Here is a 21936-nt window from a genome sequence, read left to right as displayed (position 1 = left end):
CAATCCCAGCTACTCAGGAGGCTGAGGCAGGAGAATCACCTGAACCCGGAAAGCGGAGGTTGCAGTGAGCCGAGATCACGCCATTGCACTCCAGCCTGGGGACAGAGCGAGACTCCATCTCAAAAAATAAAAAAAATAAAAAAAAATAAATAATAATAAAACAAAAAATAAAATAAAATAAAGCCGTCTTAAGCCTAAGTGAAGCAAGTGTGAAATTGTCTAGGTACATTTGTTGAGTTTACAAGGGCTATATCCACTTCACTTACCTTTTCAGAATCTGTACCTGGACACCTCCAATTGTACAGGTAATACTGCAAATTGCCATCTCCTATACCAAACTTGAGTTTTTCCAAGAATGTCTTATTTTCCATCAAATCCAGTGCATTGAATACATCAAATCCTTTCTGCCAATTTAAAAAGGATTTAAAATTTAAAACAAAGGACTAGTGTTTTCTGTATTACGTATCTCAGTGTAAAAAATTCTACTACTAATAGCTTGAATAAGGATTTCTAATAGAATTTAATGTCTGTGATATATAGCATAGGTTAAGAATTCAGGGCCGGGTGCTGTGGCTCATGCCTGTAATCCCAGCATTTTGGGATGCCGAGGTGGTTGGACCACTTGAGGTCAGGAGTTCGAGACCAGCCTGACCAACATGGCGAAACCCCATCTCTACTAAAAATAACAAAAATTAGCCAGGTGTGGTGGTGCGTGCCTGCAGTCCCAGCTACTCAGGAGACTGAGGCAGGAGAATTGCTTGAGCCTGGGAGGTGGAGGTTGCAGTGAGCCGAGATCATGCCACTGCACTCCAGCATGAGCGACAGAGTGAGACTTTGTCCTTTTTTTTTTTTTTTTTTTTTTAAAAAGGAAGGATTCAGTTTAAAATTGTCTTATAAAATTAGCAATGTGGCTGGATGTGGTGGCTCATGCCTGTAATCCCAGCACTTTGGGAGGCCAAGGTGGGAGGATCACTGGAGCCCAGGAATTTAAAACCAGCCTGGGCATAGGCTGTAGGTGTAGGTATAGGTACAGGACATTGTCTCTACAAAAATAAAAAGATTGACTGGGCATGGTGGTGTGCGCCTGTGGACCCAGTTATGCAGGAGGCTGAGGCAGGATTGCACAAGCCCAGGAGGTCGAGGTTGCAGTGAGCTGTGATTGCACCAGTGCACTTAAGCCTGAGCGACAGAGAGAGAGCCTCTCTCAAAAAACAAACAAAAAACGATAGTGAATCCGATGAAGTCAGCACGAAAATTCAGAAATGCTGAATCCCAAAAATGTTAAAAATGTAGTATGATGGCTGTCACTGGCATAAGATTACTTACGAAGATTTCAGAAAATATTGTATTCACGTTTAATTTACTTATTTATTTTTAATTTTTTTGAGACAGAGTCGCACTCTGTCACCCAGGCTGGAGTGCAGTGGCATGATCTCGGCTCACTGCAACCTCCACCTCCCAGATTTAAACAATTCTCCTGCGTTAGACTTCCTAGTAGCTGGCATTACAGGCGTACGCCTCCAAGCCCAGCTAATTTTTTTGTATTTTTAGTAGAGACGGGGTTTCACCATGTTGGCCAGGCTGGTTTTGAACTCCAGACCTCAAGTGATCCACCCTCCTTGGCCTTCCAAAGTGCCGGGATTACAGGTGTGAGCCACTGCACCCAGCCTTGTTCCTGTTTTAGAAGGGAACAGTTGTCAAGATGGTTTCATCTCTAGGATTATTAATTATCAGCCTTTGTAAGTCCTACCTTGGCTGAAGCTATTGCCCAGGGACCAAAGTTGTAAAGACTTTAAATAGTATGCAGGCCAGGCGTGGTGGCTCATGCCTGTAATCTCCCAGCACTCTGGGAGGCCGCGGCAGGTGGATCACCTGAGGTCAGGAGTTCGAGACCCGCCTGGTCAACATGGTGAAACCCCGTCTCTACTAAAAATACAAAAATTAGCCATGTGTGGTAGCACGCGCCTATAGTCCCAGCTACTCGGGAGGCTGAGACAGGAGAATCGCTTGAACATGGGAGGCGGAGGTTGCAGTGAGCCAAGACTGTGCCACTGTACTCCAGTCTGGGTAACACAGCAAGACTCCATCTCAAAAAAAAAAAAAAAAAAAAACCCACAAATAGTATGTTTGCTTTGGGCTGATAATGGGAAATACGTTTAAGTAAAATTTTAATGGTAAAACATTAAATGTCTTTAAAATGTCAGACAACAATACCATGCAAAATGTGATACAGAAGAAACACTTTTTATTTTTCTTTCTCAGGGTTTTTACCTTAAATAACTAATTACTGGCCATATTCGGGAAGTGTTGAAAAAAAGCTAACAATCTGAGGACGATGTTGACTTGGGGATTCAAAGGCACAGGTAAGAGATTTTTATTTTATTTTAATTAATTAATTAATTTGAGACAGGATCTCACTCTGTTGCCCAGGCTGGAATGCAATGGTGCGATCTCGGCTCACTGCAACCTCCACTCCCAGGTTCAAGTAATTCTCCTGCCTCCGCCTCCCAAGTAGCTGGGATTACAGGTGCGTGCTATCACATCCAGCTAATTGTTGTATTTTTAATAGAGACAGGGTTTCACCATGTAGCCTGACTACAATGAAATGTTGAATTTAATTCCTTTAATTTTAAAATTCAGAGACTGGTTGAATAAAACAATTGCTGCTAGTTATTCAGTCAACACAAATATTCACTCATGTATTAATATTTTCTTTATATTATGGAATATCTTTTTCTTATATTCATTATATTACTTCCTAATATATGGGCTTTATACATCCTTTTTTTTTGAGACAGTTTCTGTCACCCAGGCTGGAGTGCAGTGGTGCAATCTCAGCTCACTGCAACCTCTGCCTCCTAGGTTTAAGCAATTCTCCTGCCTCAGCCTCCCAAGTAGCTAGGATTACAGGCACACACCACCAAGCCTGGCTAATTTTTATATTTTTAGTAGAGACGAGGTTTCACCATATTAGCCAGGCTGGTCTTAAACTCCTAACCTCAGGTGATCCACCCATCTTGGTCTCCCAAAGTGTTGGGATTGCAAGCCTGAGCCACCATACCCAGCCTTATGTATTCTGATATAAGGGTTAAACATTTATAATTTGTACATTTTGTCTTTTTGTTAAACTGCAACAAAATTAATAATGAAAATAGCCTCTAAAGTTTCAAAAGAAACTCTTATCAAAATTCTTCCTTTGACTGATGATCGATAGATTTTTTTAAAATCTTGCATATGGCCGGGCGTGGTGGCTCACGCCTGTAATCCCAGCACTTTGGGAGGCCGAAGCGGGTAGATCACAAGGTCACGAGATCGAGACCATCCTAGCTAACACGGTGAAACCCCCGTCTCTACTAAAAATACAAAAAAATCAGCCAGGCGAGGTGGCAGGCACCTATAGTCCCAGCCTCTTGGGAGGCTGAGGCAGGAGAATGGCCGTGAACCCAGGAGGCGGAGCTTGCCGTGAGCCGAGATCACAGCACTGCACTCCCGCCTGGGCATCAGAATGAGACTCCGTCTCAAAAAAAAAAAAAAAAAAAAATCTTGCATAAATTCCACCTGTGTGGGAGAAAACACGATGTCTTCTATAGTTTGGCACAGACATTTGGAGAACCAAACAGCATGAACAGGAAGGAGTGGGTTACCGATTTAGCGAGGATGAGCGCGTCGCTCATGAGGTCCAGCAGAGGCGTCTCTGTGTGGATGTTGTAGAATGAGTAGGCGGCTTTGAGGCTCTTGTGAGCAGGGTGGTGCATCACCGTGGAGGGGAGCGTATAGAAGCTCAGGAAGTCAGTCAGTTTACCGTTGGGGCTCTAGGAGCAAAGGTGCTGTCAGGCAGAGATCTCCTTGAACCAACTGCATACGTGCATTCCTGCTAACTCTGATCTCTCCCTTACCCCACAGAAGGAAAAGCAGTAAGTCATACTTCTTTCTCGGCAGTCCAGTTTGGGGCCCCTTATATTATGCTGTGCAGAGGCCAAGAAGAGCCTGGAGTTGGGACTTCAGCCTAAGTGCCCATTGGTGATTTGCACAAAGTTCTTAGGAAGCAGAATGTCATGCCTGTAATCCCAGGACTTTGGGAGGCTGAGGTGGGCAGATCATAAGGTCAGGAGTTCAAGACCAGCCTGACCGACATGGTGAAACCGCATTTCTACTAAAGATACAAAAACTCAGCCAGGCGTGGTGGTGCACCCCTGTAATCCTAGCTACTTGGGAGGCTGAGTCAGGAGACTCGCTTGAACCCGGGAGGTGGAGATCGCAGTGAGCCCAGATTGTGCCATTGCACTCCAGCCTGAGCAACAAGAGCGAAACTCCATCTCAAAAAAAATAAATAAATAAAAAGAGGGCAGGCACGGTGGCTCACACCTGTAATCCCAGAACTTTGGGAAGCCGAGGTGGGCGGATCACAAGGTCAGGAGATTGAGACCATCCTGGCTAACACAGTGAAACCCCGTCTCTACTAAAAATACAAAAAAATTAGCCGGGCGTGGTGGCAGGTGCTTGTAGTCCCAGCTACTCGGGAGGCTGAGGCAGGAGAATGGTGTGAATCTGGGAGGCGGAGCTTGCAGTGAGCCGAGATCCTGCCACTGCCTGGGCAACACAGCGAGACTCATCTCAAAAAAAAAAAGGAAAGAAAGATAGAAGCAGAATGTTCTAAAAGGAAAGCTTCCCTCAGGCTGACAAATGAGTCAATTCTTTAGACTCAAGGAACAGTGATAAAAGCAGTTGTTTTTGCAGAAATAAAAGCTTTAAGGATTAGAGGGTTGCTTCTCCAACTAAAAGATACTGTGTACTATCTCACACTTTCTTAGCACAAGGAAATAATTATATCAGGCCTAGGTAAGGTTGGGTAGAGTCTGGAAGCTGTCTGGAAGAGTTTGCAAGCTTGTAAAAGGTCTTACTACTGCATCGAAATATACACATGTGAATAACAGGAGAATTTTGCAGCTATCAAAAATAAGGGATACAATGGATGACATTCATTTCATCATCATTGGCAAACCTTCCAATACAAGAAATTAGCCAGTATTGTTCAGGTTGTTGTAATTAGCTGTGGTGGCCTTGCTGACTTTTAGAATATGATGTGTTTGAATTGTGTGGCTGAGGAGGCTGGGCCACACACATGCCATTGCTAGTATTTCTTTCAGCAGAACAGGGAATTCCAGAAGGATGTATGTTCTGGTTTTCAAATGCTTCTGAGTCATCAGACCTTTCTTCAGCCAGCAAGAAGCTAAAGGGGTTCATCTACAGTGATTCCTTACTGCTCTGTATTAGCAGCTCAGTACTGGAGATAAATTCAACCTTCAGGTTTAATAAGGATTTTAGATTCTTCTAAGAATTTCTCATATCTGTCTCATACACCGAATTGCTGCAGGCACCTGCAGAACCTGATTAGGTTCCCCACCCCATTTTCATCATCTGCTTTCAGAAAACTACTTCTTCACATTCATATTGCTGGTAAAATTACTCTTTCCTCTCTTGCTGTTAAAATGACCTGAGAATCACCAACTGTTGGGGAAGAATGGGATGATCTGTCCATTGTCCCTCACACCCAATCAATTGTAAAGTCTGATTTAAAAAAAAAAAAAAAAAAAAAAAAAAACGCTCACAACAAAACGCACCATGACACCATGTCTAGGTTGCTTATAAGCAACTTCTAACAACTTTCAAGGAACAAGTAATCCCTATATTACGTACACTGTTCCAGAAAAAAGAGAAGACAAGCTCTTCAACTCATTCTAACTTTACTATCGAAATAGGACAAGGACAGAGTAAGAAAGGGAAATTAATGGCCAACCTCAGTTGTAGTGAGTATGGAAGAAGATCCTAAGTAAAATATTAGCAAACTAGGGCTGGGCATGGTGGCTCACACCTGTAATCTCAGCACTTTGGGAGGCTGAGGCAGATGGATTTTCTGAGCTCAGAAGTTCGAGACCAGCCTGGCCAACATGGTGAAACCCCGTCTCTACTGAAATACAAAAAATTAGCAGGGTGTGGTGGCATGCGCCTGTAGTTCCAGCTACTCGGGAGGCTGAGGCACAAGAATTGCTTGAACCCAACAGGCGGAAGTTGCAGTGAGCAGAGATTGTGCCATTGCACTCCAGCCTGGGTGACAGAGCAAGACTCTGTCTCCAAAAAAAATTTTTTTTTAAATTGGGAAACTAAATCTAAAAACAGAGATAGTCTCGCACAAATGGAAACCAAAAGAATGTGTCACTAGCAGATATACCTGAGACTGGCTAAAGGAATTTCTTCAGATAGAAAGGAAATGATAAAAGAAGGAATACTGAAGCATCAGGAAGGAGGGAAGAATAATAGAAAGAGCAGAAATTTGCTTAATGATGCTTATCCTCAAGCATCACTATAAATCAGTGTTACAAATCATACTTGATGATTAAAACAAAAATCATAATACTATCTGATATTTAAGACAATATTTTTTTTTTTTTTTTTTTGTTGAGACGGAGTCTCGCTCTGTCGCCCAGGCTGGAGTGCAGTGGCCGGATCTCAGCTCACTGCAAGCTCCGCCTCCCGGGTTTACGCCATTCTCCTGCCTCAGCCTCCCGAGTAGCTGGGACTGCAGGCGCCCGCCACCTCGCCCGGCTAGTTTTTTTTTTTTTTTTTTCTATTTTTTAGTAGAGACGGGGTTTCACTGTGTTAGCCAGGATGGTCTCGATCAATATTTTAAAGTGGAAAAGATAAAGTGACCTAAATAAAAGGTGACTCAAAGTAATAAATGTTGTTACCAATAGACTGTAAGTCACATATATATATATAGTAATACATCAACCATCATAAAAACTATACAAATACACCCAAATGCACTATAAACAAAACAGAATCCTAAAGTATATTCAAGTAACCCACAACAAGAAAAAAGAAACAGAGAAACAAGAACCAGAAGAAAAAGAAAGCAAGCAAATAATCAAATGGCAGACTTAAGCTCTAACATACCAATAACCACCTTATGTATAAGTGGTCTAAATACACCAATCAAAAGAAAGGTCGGTAGCATGGGCAAAGAAACATGACTCAGCTACAGGCTGTTTCCAAGAAACTCACTTCAAATTCAGTAACATGAATAGTTTGAAAGTAAAAGGATGGAAAAAGACCAAACAATTTTTAAAAAGCAGGTCTGGTCATAGTAATATACGATAAAGTATACTCCGCAGCAAGGAAAATTATTACAAAGAGAGGTATTACATTACGATAAAAAGAACAATCCAGTAGCGGGACATAAAGACCCTAAATATACATGTGAGTATCAAACAAGAACCCCAAAAGACATCAAGAAAAACCGACAGTGTTGGAAGGAGAAATAGACAAATCCACAATTATAGTTGGGGACTTCCATGCCCCCCTCATCAAGTGATAGAACTGCTAGACAGAAAATCAGCATGGAAACAGAAGAGCTGAATAACTCAAGTAATCAACATGATCCAATTGGCATACAAAGAACACTCAACCCAACAGTAGTGGTACACATATTTCATGCACCCATGGAATATTCATCAAGAAAGTCCATATCCCGAGTAATAAAACAAACCTCAAGAGCCTTAAAATAATCAAAACCATACAGTGTGTGTTCTTTAACTGTACTTGAATCAAACTAGAAATCCATAATAGGGAGACAACAGAAAATCTCTAAACATGGCAAAATCGAATAGCACAATTCTAAGTAGGGGTGGGCTAAAGATGAAGTCTCAAAGGAAACCAAAAAATAACATAGAAGTGAATGACAACGAAGATACAACACATCAAAATATGTCAGAAATAGCTAAAGCAGTGCAAAGAGGGAACCTGATAGAAGTAAATGCTTACTAGTAACAGGGAAAGGTCTCAAGTCAGTTAAGTCCCTCCCTCAAGGAACTAGAAAAGAAGAGCAAAATAAACCCAAAGCAAGCAGAAGGAAGGAAAAAGGAAACACAAGGGTAGAAATCAATGACACTGAAAATATGAAAACAACAGGGAATATCCAACAAAAGTCTGGTTCTCTGGGAAACAAATCAATAAAGTGATAAAAGTCTAGCAAGATGGACAAAAATAAAGAAAGAGAAGACATGAATCACCAACATCTGGGATGAAACAAGAGATAGCAGTACAGATCCTGCAGCCACTAAAAGGATAACAAGGGAATACAATGAACAACTTTACACTCATACATTCAACAATTTAGAAGAAACGGACAAACTCCTCAAAAACGATTAAAACTCAACCAAGATGAAACAGATCTGAATAGTGCTACAAAATTAAAGACATTTAGTCCATTATTTTAAAACTCCCAAAAAAGAAACAGCTAAGCTCAGATCATTTCAACCAGAGAATTCTACCAAACATTTAAAGAATTAACACCAATTCTCAATTTCTTCCAGAAAATAGAAGAGGAAATAATACTTTCCAACTCCTATTATGAGACCCGTATTATCTTGATATTTAAACCAGACAGACATTACAAAAAAGACACTCCAGAGAGATTTCTCTCATGAACTCAACAAATACTCAGCAAAATATCAGCAATCAATACAACAATGTATAAAAATAATTCTACACTGTGACCAAGTGGATATTTTCTAGGAATGTAAGAGTGATCCAACATTTGAAAATCAATCAATGTAATCTGCCATATCAACAGATTAAAGGAGAAAAATCATATGATTACATCTATTGAAGCAGAAAAAGCATGGGACAAAATCCAATGCCCATTCATAAGAACTCTAAGTAAGTTAGAAATAGAGGAGAATGACCTCAAATTGATTAGGAGCACCCACAAAAAAACCTACAGCTAACATCATACTTCATGGTGAAAGAGTAAATGCTTTTCCCCCACCATCAAGAACACGATGAGGACGTCAACCTTCCCCAGTCTTTCTCAATGAAGCACTGGAAGATCTAGGTCCTGCATTAATGCAAGACCAAAAATAAAGGCATTGAGATTAGAAAGGAAGCAATAAAACTGTCCCTATTTGCAGATGACACATTATCTATGCAGAAATCCCAAGGAATCTACACACAAACTCCTGGAACCAGTAAGTGATTTCAGCACTGTGGTAGGATACAAACACACAGAAGAAAGCATTTCTACAGGCTAACAATGAACATGCAGAAATTGAAATTAAAAACATAACACCATCACAATCGCCCCGAAGGAAGTGAAATATTTAGCTATACACTTAAGAAAACATGTACAGGATCTGATGCTCTTAGAGAATGCTGATAAAAGAGATTTTAAAAGACCGAAAAAAATGTAGAGACATTCCATGTTCATAGATTGGAAGACTTTTCAATTAAGCTCAAATTAATCTATCAGTGTAATGTAATCCCTATCAAAGTGCCAGCAAGGTATTCTGTAGAAAGAAATAAGCTTATTCTAAAATGTATATGCAAAAGGCAAAGGAAATAGGTTAATTAAATGATCTTGACAAGAATAAAGTGGGAAGAATTACTCTACCTGATACTAAGGCTTCCTATGTAGCTATGGCAACCAGGTCAGTGTGGTATTAGTGAAGGGGCAGACATGGAGATCAGTGAAATAGAATAGAGGATCCAGAAAGGAACACAATACAAAGTGTTAGTATTCAGCATATAAAAATCCTTTCACAGGCTGGGTGCGATGGCTCAAGCCTATAATTCCAGCACTTTGGGAGGCCAAGGTGTGCGGATCACCTGAGATCAGGAGTTCGAGACTAGCCTGACCAACATGGTGAAACCCCAACTCTACTAACAATACAAAAATTAGCTGGGCGTGGTGGCGCACGCCTGTAATCCCAGCTACTCGGAAGGCTGAGGCAGGAGAATCGCTTGAACCTGGGAAGCGGAGGTTGCAGTGAGCCGAGATTGCGCCATTACACTCCAGCCTGGGCAACAAGTGCAAAACTGCATCTCAAAAAACAAAACAAAACAAAAAAAACTTTCATAAATCAGTAAGACGACTACGGTCAAAAAGAAAAACAGGCAAGCAATGTAAATAGCAAATTCATAAAAGAAATAAACATGGCTAACATATTTAAGAGATACTCAAATTCATCAATAATGAGGATATACATTAACAACAAGATACTGTTCCATACTCAGCGGGTGGGCCTAAATCTAAAATCTGACCATACCCACGTCTTGTGAGGATGTGAGGAAACAGGAACTCTCTTAACACTGCTCAGAACCTTATTGTGGTGAGTTATTTGGCAATTTCTAATAATGTGAAAGATGGGTCCGACCACAGACTCTAAATATATGCCCTGGAGAGCAGTTCTCAAAATGTGGTCTGTGAACCCTGTGGGTACCTGAGACCCTTTCAGAAATCTGTGAGGTCAAAATTATTTTCATAACACTAAGAAGCTGTTTGCCTTGTTGATATGTTACCATCAGCACCAACGGTGCAAAAGCAGTGCTGTGGGTAAAACTGCTGGTGCCTTAGCACAAAACAAGACAATGGCACCAGACCATACTCGTGGTCACCGTATTCCTCAACACCACACCCTCAGGGTTCAACAAATGTCAGTTTCACTTAAGCATGTCCTTGATAGAGTATGAAGAATTCTTCATCTTATTAACTCTCAACCCTTTAGTACACATCTTTGTCATGTTCTGTGATGAAATGGAAGGAAGTGTGTGTAAATACTTCTGCTGCACACTGAACAAAAAAGGGTGCTTCAAGGAGAAGCTTTATGTTTATCACCTTGTCTTTACCTCCACTACAAACGTGTCAATAATGTGCTCCCGGGGGAGGAACCAGTGGGCTACTTCCTCTTCATCCATCACTGGAGCCAGATGAAACTGCTTCAGGTAAGTGTTGATTAATTCTCGAACGGATTTGATATCTTTTGGTTCCATTGGTCTCAAACCTGAAGTCTTCGTAACCTTGTTGGAGGGAAAACAAAACAAATCCAGAAGTTCCGGTCGAAGAGGAGTGAAACGACTTTGCGCTCAAAGTGTGGTCTGCAGGCCGGCAGAATGAGCAGCATGCGGGAGCTTGTTAGAGCTGCAGAGCCTGGCCCTGCCCCAGAGCTAATGAATCCGAACCTGTAACTCGACAAGATTCCCTCGGGATCTGTACACACATTAAGGTTTGAGAAGAGCTGGGTTAAAATATAGGCGAGACAGACAATGTGTTGTATCTTCTCATTTGTGCGGCAAGTCTTTGGTCAGTATTGCCCATGACCCAAACAAAAATCAAAGGGAACAGTACAAGCTCGCGATGTATGCCAATACCCAAAATACACCCATGCATATACCAATGCCAAGAATGTGAACAGTCTACAAGATGGGACGTAGCCATCTTAGCATGACTTCTGGAGTATAGGCAGCCCTCCATATCCACTGGTTGTGTATCTGTGGGTTCAACCAACCTTAGATGAAAAATATTAGGGGAAAAAAGCCTGGATTTGTGCTGATCGTGTACAGACTTTTTTCTTGTCATTCTTTCTTTAAAATGCAGTGTAACAACTACTTACATAGCATTTAGATTGTATTTGGCCTTATAAGTAATCCAGAGATTATTTAAAGTATACAGGACAGGGGGGCGTGGTGGCTCATGCCTGTAATCCCAGAACTTTGGGAGGCTGACGCTGGTGGATCATTTGAGGTCAGAAGTTTGAGACCAGCTTGGCCAACATGGTGAAACCCTGTCTCTACCAAAAATGTAAAAATTAGCCAGGTGTGGTGACAGGCAACTGTAATCTCAGCTACTCAGGAGGCTGAGGCAGGAGAATCGTTTGAACCTGGGAGGCGGAGGCTGCAGTGAGCCAAGATCACACCACTGCACTCCAGCCTGGGAGATGCGGCGGGATTCCGTCTCATAAATAAATAAATAAATAAATAAATAAAATAAAGTATACAGGAGGATGTGCATACATTATATGCAAATACACAATGCTCTGCCATCTTATATAAGGGACTTGAGCACCCGAGGATTCTGGTATCTGAGGGGTCCTAGAACCAATCCCTCATGGTTTCTGAGGGATGCTTTAAAACTGCCAAGTCTGACATTTTGAAAACACAACTGAGCAACTTGTTTTATTATTCAATAGCCCATTAAAAGCATGTGGTGATTTTGTTCTCTTGAACAAAAATGATACGGGAGTAAATCATATCAGGCTGGGATGGGAAGGCAAGCATCGTTCATAGCCAAGTATTTTCTAAAAGCAAACAGGTTTACCGCCATACCACCCTGAAAGCGTCCATCTCGTCTAACGGCAAATGGTTGCCAGGGACACGGCCTGGCCTCTCCTACCACATCTTCTGGGTAAAGGTGATCAGGGTAGGTGTTTTATCACTACTCCAGAGCTTTACAGTTTAAAAAATTAAGCCATAGGAATACAAAACCTAAAAGTCAGGACAGGTCCCCATTTGAATTTGTTCAACTGTTGTCCTCATAAAAGCCCCTGACATCACTTTGCTCTCCAGAACTGTTCAGGGGCCAGGTGACTTGACACTAAAAGTCAGAAAGCCCAACAAACAAACAATTTTAAACTGAGAAATACAGGTTTTTTTTTTTCTGTAAACCTGATTTTTTTCCCCCTTGGAGAAATACTAGATACATTTTAAGAGATGAATAATCTGTATATAAATTTTGCTACTCTACTTTTTCTGCCCTAAATGATTTCTAAATATTTTTTAAAATTTTATATAATCTAGCAGTTCCACTCTCAAGAAATTTTTTTAAATGAAAAACTTCCTGTAGAATTAGGTCATTATAATTCCTGCATGCCCCAGGTAGAAGCCCAAGGGGGAAACCAGGGCTTTTTTTTGAGATGGAGTCTCACTTTTGTCGCCCAGGCTGGAGTGCAATGGTGCGATCTGGGTTCACTGCAACCTCCACCTCCTGGGTTCAGGCGATTCTCCTACCTCAGCCTCCTGAGTAACTGGGATTACAGGCGCCTGCCACCATGCCCGGCTAATTTTGTACTTTTAGTAGAGACAGAGTTTCACCACGTTGGCCAGGCTGGTCTCCAATGCTTGACCTCAGGTGATCTGCCCACCTTGGCCTCCCAAAGTGCTGGGATTACAGGTGTGAGCCACCGCACTAGGCCAAGGAAAATAGGTTTTCTCTTGAGTGCCAGCTCTCATCAACTATTAGCTGTGCTGAGGTTTCTAAGCTTCAGTGACACACAGTGCTGACTGATTATCAATTAGTTAGGGGAAAGGGGAATGGGAGGTGCGTGCTCTATATTTATAGATGAACAGTCCTCAGCTGAATATTTACTATGGGCCATTCTATTATGATTTATGTCATCTCGAAAGCACTGCAGCTGAAATACCATTTAATAATCTAAATTTAGAGAATTTAAGTCCTTCACATTTAACAGGCAATGCATACCTTTAGTCTTTCTGTAGCTCTCAAAACCAATGAGTCAGAAATATCCAGATATCCACTGGAAATAAATAAGCATTTCTAAATGCTAGTGGGAAGACCAAAACCATATAAAATATATATCATAGTCATTAAAAAAATTAGTTTCTGCTATGAGGCAGACTTAGCTTGATAAATCTCAAATAGCCTTTCTCAATATCAGAATTTTTTTTCTTTTGTTACTGGTTCAGTAACAACAGTATCAAGCAATTAGATGAATTAATGAAAGCCACAGGATATATGATATCTGTTAATAGAGAACATTCAGAAATGAAGAAAACATTTCCCAACTTCCTTCTAGAGCAAAACATTCTTCTGGAGCACAATTCTCATTCACTGAATATCCAAGTGTGAAACTACTAAAGGAACTGCCCAGCAGATAGCCTTAAAGCAGCAGTTTTCAAATATTTTGGTCTTGGGACCCTTTTACACTCTTGTTTTTTTTTTTTTTTTTGGTAGATGGAGTCTCACTCTGTCACCCAGGCTGGAGTGCAGTGGTGCAAGCTCAGCTCACTGCAACCTCTGCCTCCTGGGTTCAAGTGATTTGATCCTGCCTCAGCTTCCCAAGTAGCTGGGATTACAGGCACGTGCCACCACACCCAGCTAATTTTTTGTATTTTTAGTAGAGACGGGGTTTTATCGTGTTATCCAGGATAGTCTCGATCTCCTGACCTTATGATCCACCCGCCTCAGTCTCTCAAAGTGCTGGGATTACAGGCATGGGCCACTGCTCCTGGCCTGCACTATTAATAATGATTGAGTACCTCCAAAGAGCTTTGCTTATGTGGGCTATGCATATATTCACATTTATCATATTAGAAATCAAAACTGAGAACATTTTTAAACAAAAGACTACAGAAATACATGCCACATGGCCTCTAGAAGACTTCACAGTATACTCAGAAGAGAATGAAAGTGAGAAAATTAAGTATTAGTGTTATTATGAAAATAGTAACAAAAAAAAAAAATGACTGCATGAATTCAAAGATCTTGGGGGACTTCCAGAGGTCCCTGGGCCACACTTTGAGAATCGCTATCTTAGGTCTCTGAAGGTTGGAAAAATAAGTAGCAGAATTTAGACAAGCAATATGTTGTCTAAATTCAGGTAAAAAGTATCGTAAGTTTGGCAACTTATAAGCATTTTGAACAAATTTTTACAGAAGCATTAAAGCAGAACAGCACACCAAGATGTATCAGCTATAAAAAATAGAAAGTCCTAGAAAACAGGGTAAGAATATTTACATTTGCTGACTAATAGCTAAAATAATCTGTGTAACAATGAAATACTGCCGAGCGTGGTGGCTCATGCCTGTAATCTCAAATAACCATAATCATTGCTTACATCTCTCCTGTGGAATCTTGGCTCTCAAATGGTTTGCACCGCATACTTGACAGGCAACACTACTGATTTTTAATAGAGCTCTGAGCTTCATTAGCATATGTACTTACAAGCAGATTTTACACAGATTTCAATGCACATAGAGGCCAATGAATCATGCATATTAGTTGGGCCATGAGAAAGGATATCTGATTCAGATATCCTTGGCCTTTGGGAGGCCAAGGCGGGCGGATCACAAGATCAAGAGATCGAGACCATCCTGGCCAACATGATGAAACCCTGTCTCTACTAAAAATACAAAAATTAGCTGGGTGTGGTGGCACGTGGCTGTAGTCCCAGCTACTTAGGAGGCTGAGGCAGGAGAATTGCTTGAATCCGGGTGGCGGAGGTTGCGGTGAGCCAAGATCGCGTCACTGCACTCCAGCCTGGCGACACAGCGAGACTTCATCTCACCAAAAAAAAAAAAAAAAAAAAGAAATAACTTTTGAAAAGCAAAACAAACACTCAAATTATAACTGTTGTCCTCAGAAAGTAGGAGGGCTGTTAGGTTTAGGTGAAAATGGTGAGCTTCCGTATAATGGAATAGTGAAGCGGTCATGTTTTCTGAGAGTTCACTAAAACACAGAGAATCATTTCCAGTAACTGAGAAAAATCTCAGTTTCATAAGCATACTCTGTATCTGAATCAGATATCCTTTCCCATGGCCCAACTAATATGCATGATTCATTGGCCTTTATGTGCATTGAAATCTGTGTAAAATCTGCTTGTAAGTACATATGCAAATGAAGCTCAGAGCTCTATTAAAAATCAGTAGTGTTACCTGTCAAGTATGCGGTACAAACCATTTGAGAGCCAAGATTCCACAGGAGAGATGTAAGCAATGATTATGGTTATTTGTATGATTCAAAAAGGAGCAGAGAGAATGCTAAACACTTAAAAAACCATCTAATGCCACTGAATATAGAAGACCTTATATGCCTTGACATATCTTAGTAAGCGCATCCTCCTCGCAGAACAGTGCTAAGACCTTAGTGGATCATTCTCTGACTTCTCCTGCTTTTTCTTTTTATCGACATCCAATTACCTTTCATTGATACAGACGCGCATAATCGAACTTGGAAATACTCAACACCAAATCAAAAAAACAAAACAAAATCATCCCAAACACTGAAAGCATAGTGAGGCATGGCAAGGCATGTTTCTTGGGGAAACCTTAGTATTTTAGGTCAACAGCTATGAATGGCGCAGACTCTGCGACAGCTCTGCTTCTGGCCAGCAGACTCTGAGCAAGTCAACCTTGTGTACTCATGGCCCCTTCTGTGCTATGGGGATAACGACCCATCCTCCTGTGGCTGTTATGATTAGTAAATGAGACTGTTATGAGGCTGTTAAATGTCCAGTATAACGCTGGCCACAATAAATGTTAGCTCCTATATTCAAAAGTCCATGAAAAAGACATAAAGCTGGCACTCCTTATAAGCAAAAACGGCAACGATGAAGCAGAAAATGAGACTGATCTGTACAGCAAAAACTGTATTCCATAAGGAGGCTTTTATGCTGAATGGTACAAAAACGTTCTTAAATGACTTGACTGCTAGCAATGGCATCACCTATCTGGGCCCATAGGACAGGAAGGGGCATCTGGTATATGCGGTACTGTCCAGTTTAACTCAAGAGGCAGACACCCAAGGGACTGCTGTCAGCACCTTCCAATTTCATAATATCTGTACTTTAATCTCTCTTTTATTACATTAATTTACTCTTAATTTTCCTTTCCTTTCCTACGACTTAAAAGGGGGAAAGGAGACTGGGGAAAGCCAATGAGAGCTGTTTGCACCTTGACAATCGTCCTTTTCTGCCTTGATTTATGCTGTAATGTACCCACAGTGAGACATTTAGTGGGGCTGAGCCATGGTGTCCCCACAGTGGGTAATGTTAGAGGGGACGGCAGAGACAGAGGGAGCTAACAGGGAAACACGGAGCTCTGGGGCCTGCATCCCAAACCCTCCACTTAGTAATATTAACACATCCTTGCCTAAGTGTCAACCATCATGCACCTCAGTTTCTTCGTCTGTAAAATGGGGATAAGAAGTACTAACTTCAAAAGGTTGCTGTGAGAATAAATTGAATAATGTATTTGAAAGCACTTCATAAATTTCAGTTTATGGGTGCAGGAAAGGCAGTCACTATCGCAGCATGACTGGAACAGGACCACTACCAGGAACCCAGGCTCACTGGAAGTAAGATGCCACAGTCTGGTTTCATAATCAATGCCTATACCCATGAGAAGACTGACTCTTGTACAAAAACATTAAGGCTGATGAATGCAGTCAAGTCAAAAATACTTCTAGCACCTTAGGAAAATCATCGTGAGTAAACCAATGATATGTGCTAAAACTCCTTACTCATCACTCCATTGTAGGCAACCTACATGTAAGTGTGTGTTTCCCTTGTACGTAAGCTAGGCTGCTTCAGGTTCAAGAAACTGAAATTTAGAGAGACCAAAGTAGAACAGCATTCACCCACAGTGAAAAAAGCAGGCATACTTGAACTTTTTATTCCTTTTTTTTTTGAGATGGGAGTCTTGCTCTGTGGCCAGGCTGGAGTGCAGTGGTGCGATCTTGGCTCACTGCAACCTCTGCCTCCCAGGTTCAAGTGATTCTCCTGCCTTAGCCTCCCTAGTAGCTGGGACTACAGGCCATGCCACCATGTACAGCTGATTTTTTAATTTTTAGTAGAGACGGGGTTTCACCATGTTGGCCAGGGTGGTGTCGATCTCTTGACCTTGTCAGCCGCCCGCCTCGGCCTCCCAAAGTGCTGGGATTACAGGCATGAGCCACCGTGCCTGGCCAAAGATTTTATTTCAATTCACACGTCACAACACTTCAAACAAAAGACCCCATCAGTGGCGCACAGATTTTAAGATGGCCCCCACAGATCTCACCTCCTGGGGTTCGCGCCTGTGTGATCTGCTCCTGTTATGTGTGGGCAGGACCTGTCATTAGGTTCTAACCAATAGAAATGACAATGGTAGCTGGGTGGCTACACCTATAATCCCAGCACTTTCAGAGGCCAAGGTGGGTGGATCACCTGAGGTCAGGAGTTCGAGACTAGCTTGACTAACGTAGTGAAACCCCGTCTCTACTAAAAATACAAAAATTAGCTGGACATGGTGGTGCATGCCTGTAGTCCCAGCTATTTGGGAGGCTGAGGCAGGAGAATGGCTTGAACCCAGGAGGCAGAGGTTGCAGTGAGATGAGATTGTGCCACCGCACTCCAGCCTGGACAACAGAGTGAGACTCCATCTTTAAAAAAAAAAAAAAAGACATGGCAGTGGCGACTGGATGTCACTTTCATGAATCATCTGCATAAGGTTCTGACTTCCATCTGGCCAGCAGATTCTCTCTATAGACTCTCTCTCTCACTGGCTTTGACGAACAAGCTGCCACGCTGTGAGCTGCCCTATGGAGAACCCAACATGGCAAAGAACTGAGGCCCTTGGTCCAACAGCCAGTGGGGAACTCAATCCTGCCAACAACTACAGGAGCCTGGAAATGGATCCTTCCCTAGTCAAGTTTCAGATGAGACCCCAGCCTTGGCTGACACCTGGGTGGCAGCTTCAGGAAACACCCTGAATGAAGCACAGGACTCAGCTAAGCTGTGACTGGATTTCTGGCCCACAGAAGCTGTGTGATAATAAATGTTGTTTTAAGCAGCTCAGTTTGTGGTCATTTTTTACATGGCCATAGATAACTAATATACCAGCCAAGCCCCAAATAAAGCCAAGTCTGGAAAGCAAATTTATATGTTTCCCTATTCAAAATGACAACTTGGCGGGGCGTGGTGGCTCACATCTGTAATCCCAGCACTTTGGGACCCGGAGGCAGGCATATCACGAGGTCAGGAGTTCGAGACCAGCCTGGCCAACACGGTGAAACCCTATCTCTATTAAAAATACAAAAATCAGCTGGGCGTGGTGGCGCACACCTGTAATTCCAGCTATTTGGGAGGCTAAAGCAGGAGAATTGCTTGAACCCGGGAGGTGGGGGTTGCAATGAACCAACATCAAGCCACTGCACTCCAGCCTGGGTAACAGAGCAAGACTCCATCTCAAAAAATAAAAATATTAAAAAATTAAAAAAATAACTTTTCAGCTGGGTGCCGTGGCTCATGCCTGTAATCCCAGCACCTTCGGAGGCTGAAGCAGTTAGGTTCACTTGAGGTTAGGAGTCTGAGGCCAGCCTGGCCAACATGGTGAAACCCCGTCTCTATTAAAAATATAAAAATTAGCCAGGTGTGGTGGTGGGTGCCTGTAGTCCCAGCTACTTGGGAGGCTGAAGGGGGAGAATCGCTTGAACCCGGGAGGCTGAGGTTGCAGTGAGCCGAGACTGTGCCATTGCACTCCAGCCTGGGAGACAGAGCAAGACTCTGTCTCAAAATAAAAATAAAAATAAAAATAATAATGACAACTTTTCACATTGAGAATGAGATAGTTTAAGAAGATGATAATTTAATGACACATGATTTCCGCTCCCTGGGTCTCTCCTCTATACCTGATTCCTGAGTTCCAATGCATTAAGAAATCAGCACCCTGGACTTTTCTTCCTTCTTACTTAACAGACCATAAAGTCCCCACATTTCAAAACTTACTTGCCTTGAGTTCAGTCTCATCCAACTACCAACGGAACAACTTTAAGAGCCTTAGGGATAAAGGAAAGACTGGTATTTCCAGACAAACTCCCTACCTTCCCTAGCTCCCGAGTTCTATGAAATCTCTTTTGCTCCATATTCACTTCCTCAGACATGAGTCAGTTTTTAGACTCCTGCAAATAATTCTTTTCTGCATTAAAAGCATCAGTTGTTACAGCTTCAAAAAACTGCAAAATCATTCTTACTTACATCTGGAAGTCTGTAGAGTTTCATTGTTCTCTGTAAAGTCATATTTCTACTCAAGTGAGAAAATTTCACTTCTACCAGTTTTCTGGGGTTTAGGGATCGATGCCAGTATCTGGAATACAATAAAGGTTTTAAAATCTAATTGATTTCTAACTCTACAAGTTTCACTCTTTGTCTCAGCTTGGCTGTTACATAAGCATTTACTACTTACTTTTTTTTTTGGAGACAGACCCTCTGTACTAGACAAAGGCCCTCAGCCTACATCATCATTTTATCAGTCAATTTTTAATCTCTAAAATGTATCTTGTACTCCTAGTTATGTTCTTCTGGACTTTGTGACCTTTCACCTTTTTCACTAAAGAGAAATCTTAAAACTGCAAAAGAAATATTAATTGGCTGGGCACAGTGGCTCATGCCTGTAATCCCAGCACTTTGGGAGGCTGAGGTGGGCAGATCACTTGAGGCCAGGAGTTCGAGACCAGCCTGGCCAACATGGTGAAGCCCCATCTCTACTAAACATACAAAAATTAGCCGGGTGTGATAGTGTGCGCCTGTAATCCCCGCTACTCGGGAGGCTGAGGCAGGAGAATTGCTGGAACCCGGGAGGCGGAGGTTGCAGCAGTGAGCCGAGATCGCGCCACCGCACTCCAGTATGGGCAACAGAGCAAAAGTATCTCAGGCACACAAAAAAAGAAATATTAATCATACCCAGGTTTCCAAGTGTTTAACGACCATCACTGATTCTACAAAAGGCCAATCAGAAAGTTTAAAAACATGAAAATAAATCCCCTAAATTAGTAGCCTTCACCTTTACGGACTACACACCAGAGAAAACAACTTTTTGAGAAACTAGCTTAAATTTCTTAAGTGATTCCAGGCTCTGGGATAAATGATTTGTATTAAAATATACCCGTGAAGTCTAGTATTCCACTTACTTAACAATGTAATAATTTAATAGGGTATAGTAATTTTAAGTTTCATCCTATTGAAGTCAATAAAAACAGTGATGAGGGGTGGGGAGATAAACTCCGATGTTTTAGAAACAGGTTAGTCTTGTGGCAATCTGATAATTTTCTCACTGGAATAACCTTTGAAAGCTTGAATAGTGCAGACAAAGTTGTAAAAACAGAGCTTAGGTCTCCCTACATCTGAGCCTTTTGAATGGATGCTTATCAGACTTTCAGGACACTTTGGTGGTGCTGCAAAGCACGGCAGAAAACTAAGCTTTGGGGTGGAAAGAAAATGGTATGACATTGGAATTTTAAGATTATCATGTCCTAGGTTTTCCCATGAAGAGACAGCACCCATCTTTCACATGGAATAGACTTAGAAGTATAGATCCACACGAGGTCAGGAGTTCGAGACTAGCCTGACCAACATGGTGAAACCCTGCCTCTACTAAAAATACAAAAATTAGCTGGGTGTGGTGGCACATGCCTGTAATCCCAGCTACTTGGGAAGCTGAGGCAGGAGAATCGCTTGAACCCAGGAGGCGGAGGTTGCAGTGAGCCGAGATCACACCACTGCACTCCAGCCTGGGCAATAGAGCAAGAGTCTGTCTCAAAAAAAAAAAAAGTATAGATCCAGCATCATTAGTAGGAAAATGTCAAAAACTTTTATTTTTTTTTTAATCACCAAGCGGCAAATGATATACCAGAAAGAATACTGGACTTGGTGATTCTAGGTTCTAGTCTCCACCTCTGCTACCAGCAAACTACTTCTAGAAGAACAGTGGTGAGGCTCAACATGTTTGATAAAGGGAGGACCTGAGGTAGAAATATGGTACTGGTACCTGCACGTGGCCACAGGCTTAGGAAGAACCACTCCCGCGGTGTACACAGCCTGGAAGATCCCTTCCAGGTTCACTCTTCTAGTGATTTCTCGGATTAGCACTGGAGCTACCCGTTTGGATCTCAACTTCTTATGAACACAAAGAAAGTTGATTTCTACCATCTTCTTCACACTAAGGAATAAAGATGGTGAAGACTAAGAGTCAACACAAGATTAAAAATGAAGAGCCAACACATTTTAAAAAATAAGATGATACCCAGGAAATATCCAAGAATAAGAATGCGGGCCAGGCACAGTGGCTCTCGCCTGTAATCTCAGCACTTTGGGAGGCCAAGGCAGGTGGACTGCTTGAGACCAGGAGTTCGAGACCAGCCTGAGCAACACTGAGACTCTTATCTAGAAACATCAGCCAGTCATGTTGCTGCATGCATGTGGTCCCAGTTATTGGGAGGCTGAGGTGGAAGGATCACTTGAGCCCAGGAGGCAGAGGTTGCAGTGAGCCATGATCACATCACTGAACTTCAGCCCTGCAGCCTGGGCAACAGAGCAAAGGCCCTGTCTCAGG

At 42.0% G+C, this 21936-nt stretch overlaps 1 protein-coding gene across 2 annotated transcripts in view; it reads right to left on the bottom strand.

Moving 5' to 3' along the window:
* The window catches only part of NMT2 (N-myristoyltransferase 2), a 61379-nt gene that overhangs the window by 1584 nt on the left and 37859 nt on the right, over positions 1–21936 (bottom strand). For both annotated transcript variants that reach the window (XM_023223286.1, XM_023223287.2), the window contains 5 exons: positions 21373–21543; positions 19584–19692; positions 10684–10854; positions 3645–3812; positions 267–404 (listed from right to left, as the gene is read on the bottom strand). In XM_023223286.1, the coding sequence (XP_023079054.1) occupies positions 267–404; positions 3645–3812; positions 10684–10854; positions 19584–19692; positions 21373–21543 (757 nt within the window). The remainder of the gene's footprint in view (positions 1–266; positions 405–3644; positions 3813–10683; positions 10855–19583; positions 19693–21372; positions 21544–21936) is intronic.

The sequence above is a fragment of the Piliocolobus tephrosceles genome, chromosome 9, assembly GCF_002776525.5.
Source record: "Piliocolobus tephrosceles isolate RC106 chromosome 9, ASM277652v3, whole genome shotgun sequence".
In the NCBI taxonomy this organism is placed as follows: Eukaryota; Metazoa; Chordata; class Mammalia; order Primates; family Cercopithecidae; genus Piliocolobus; species Piliocolobus tephrosceles.
This window is presented reverse-complemented; position numbering and strand designations above follow the sequence as displayed.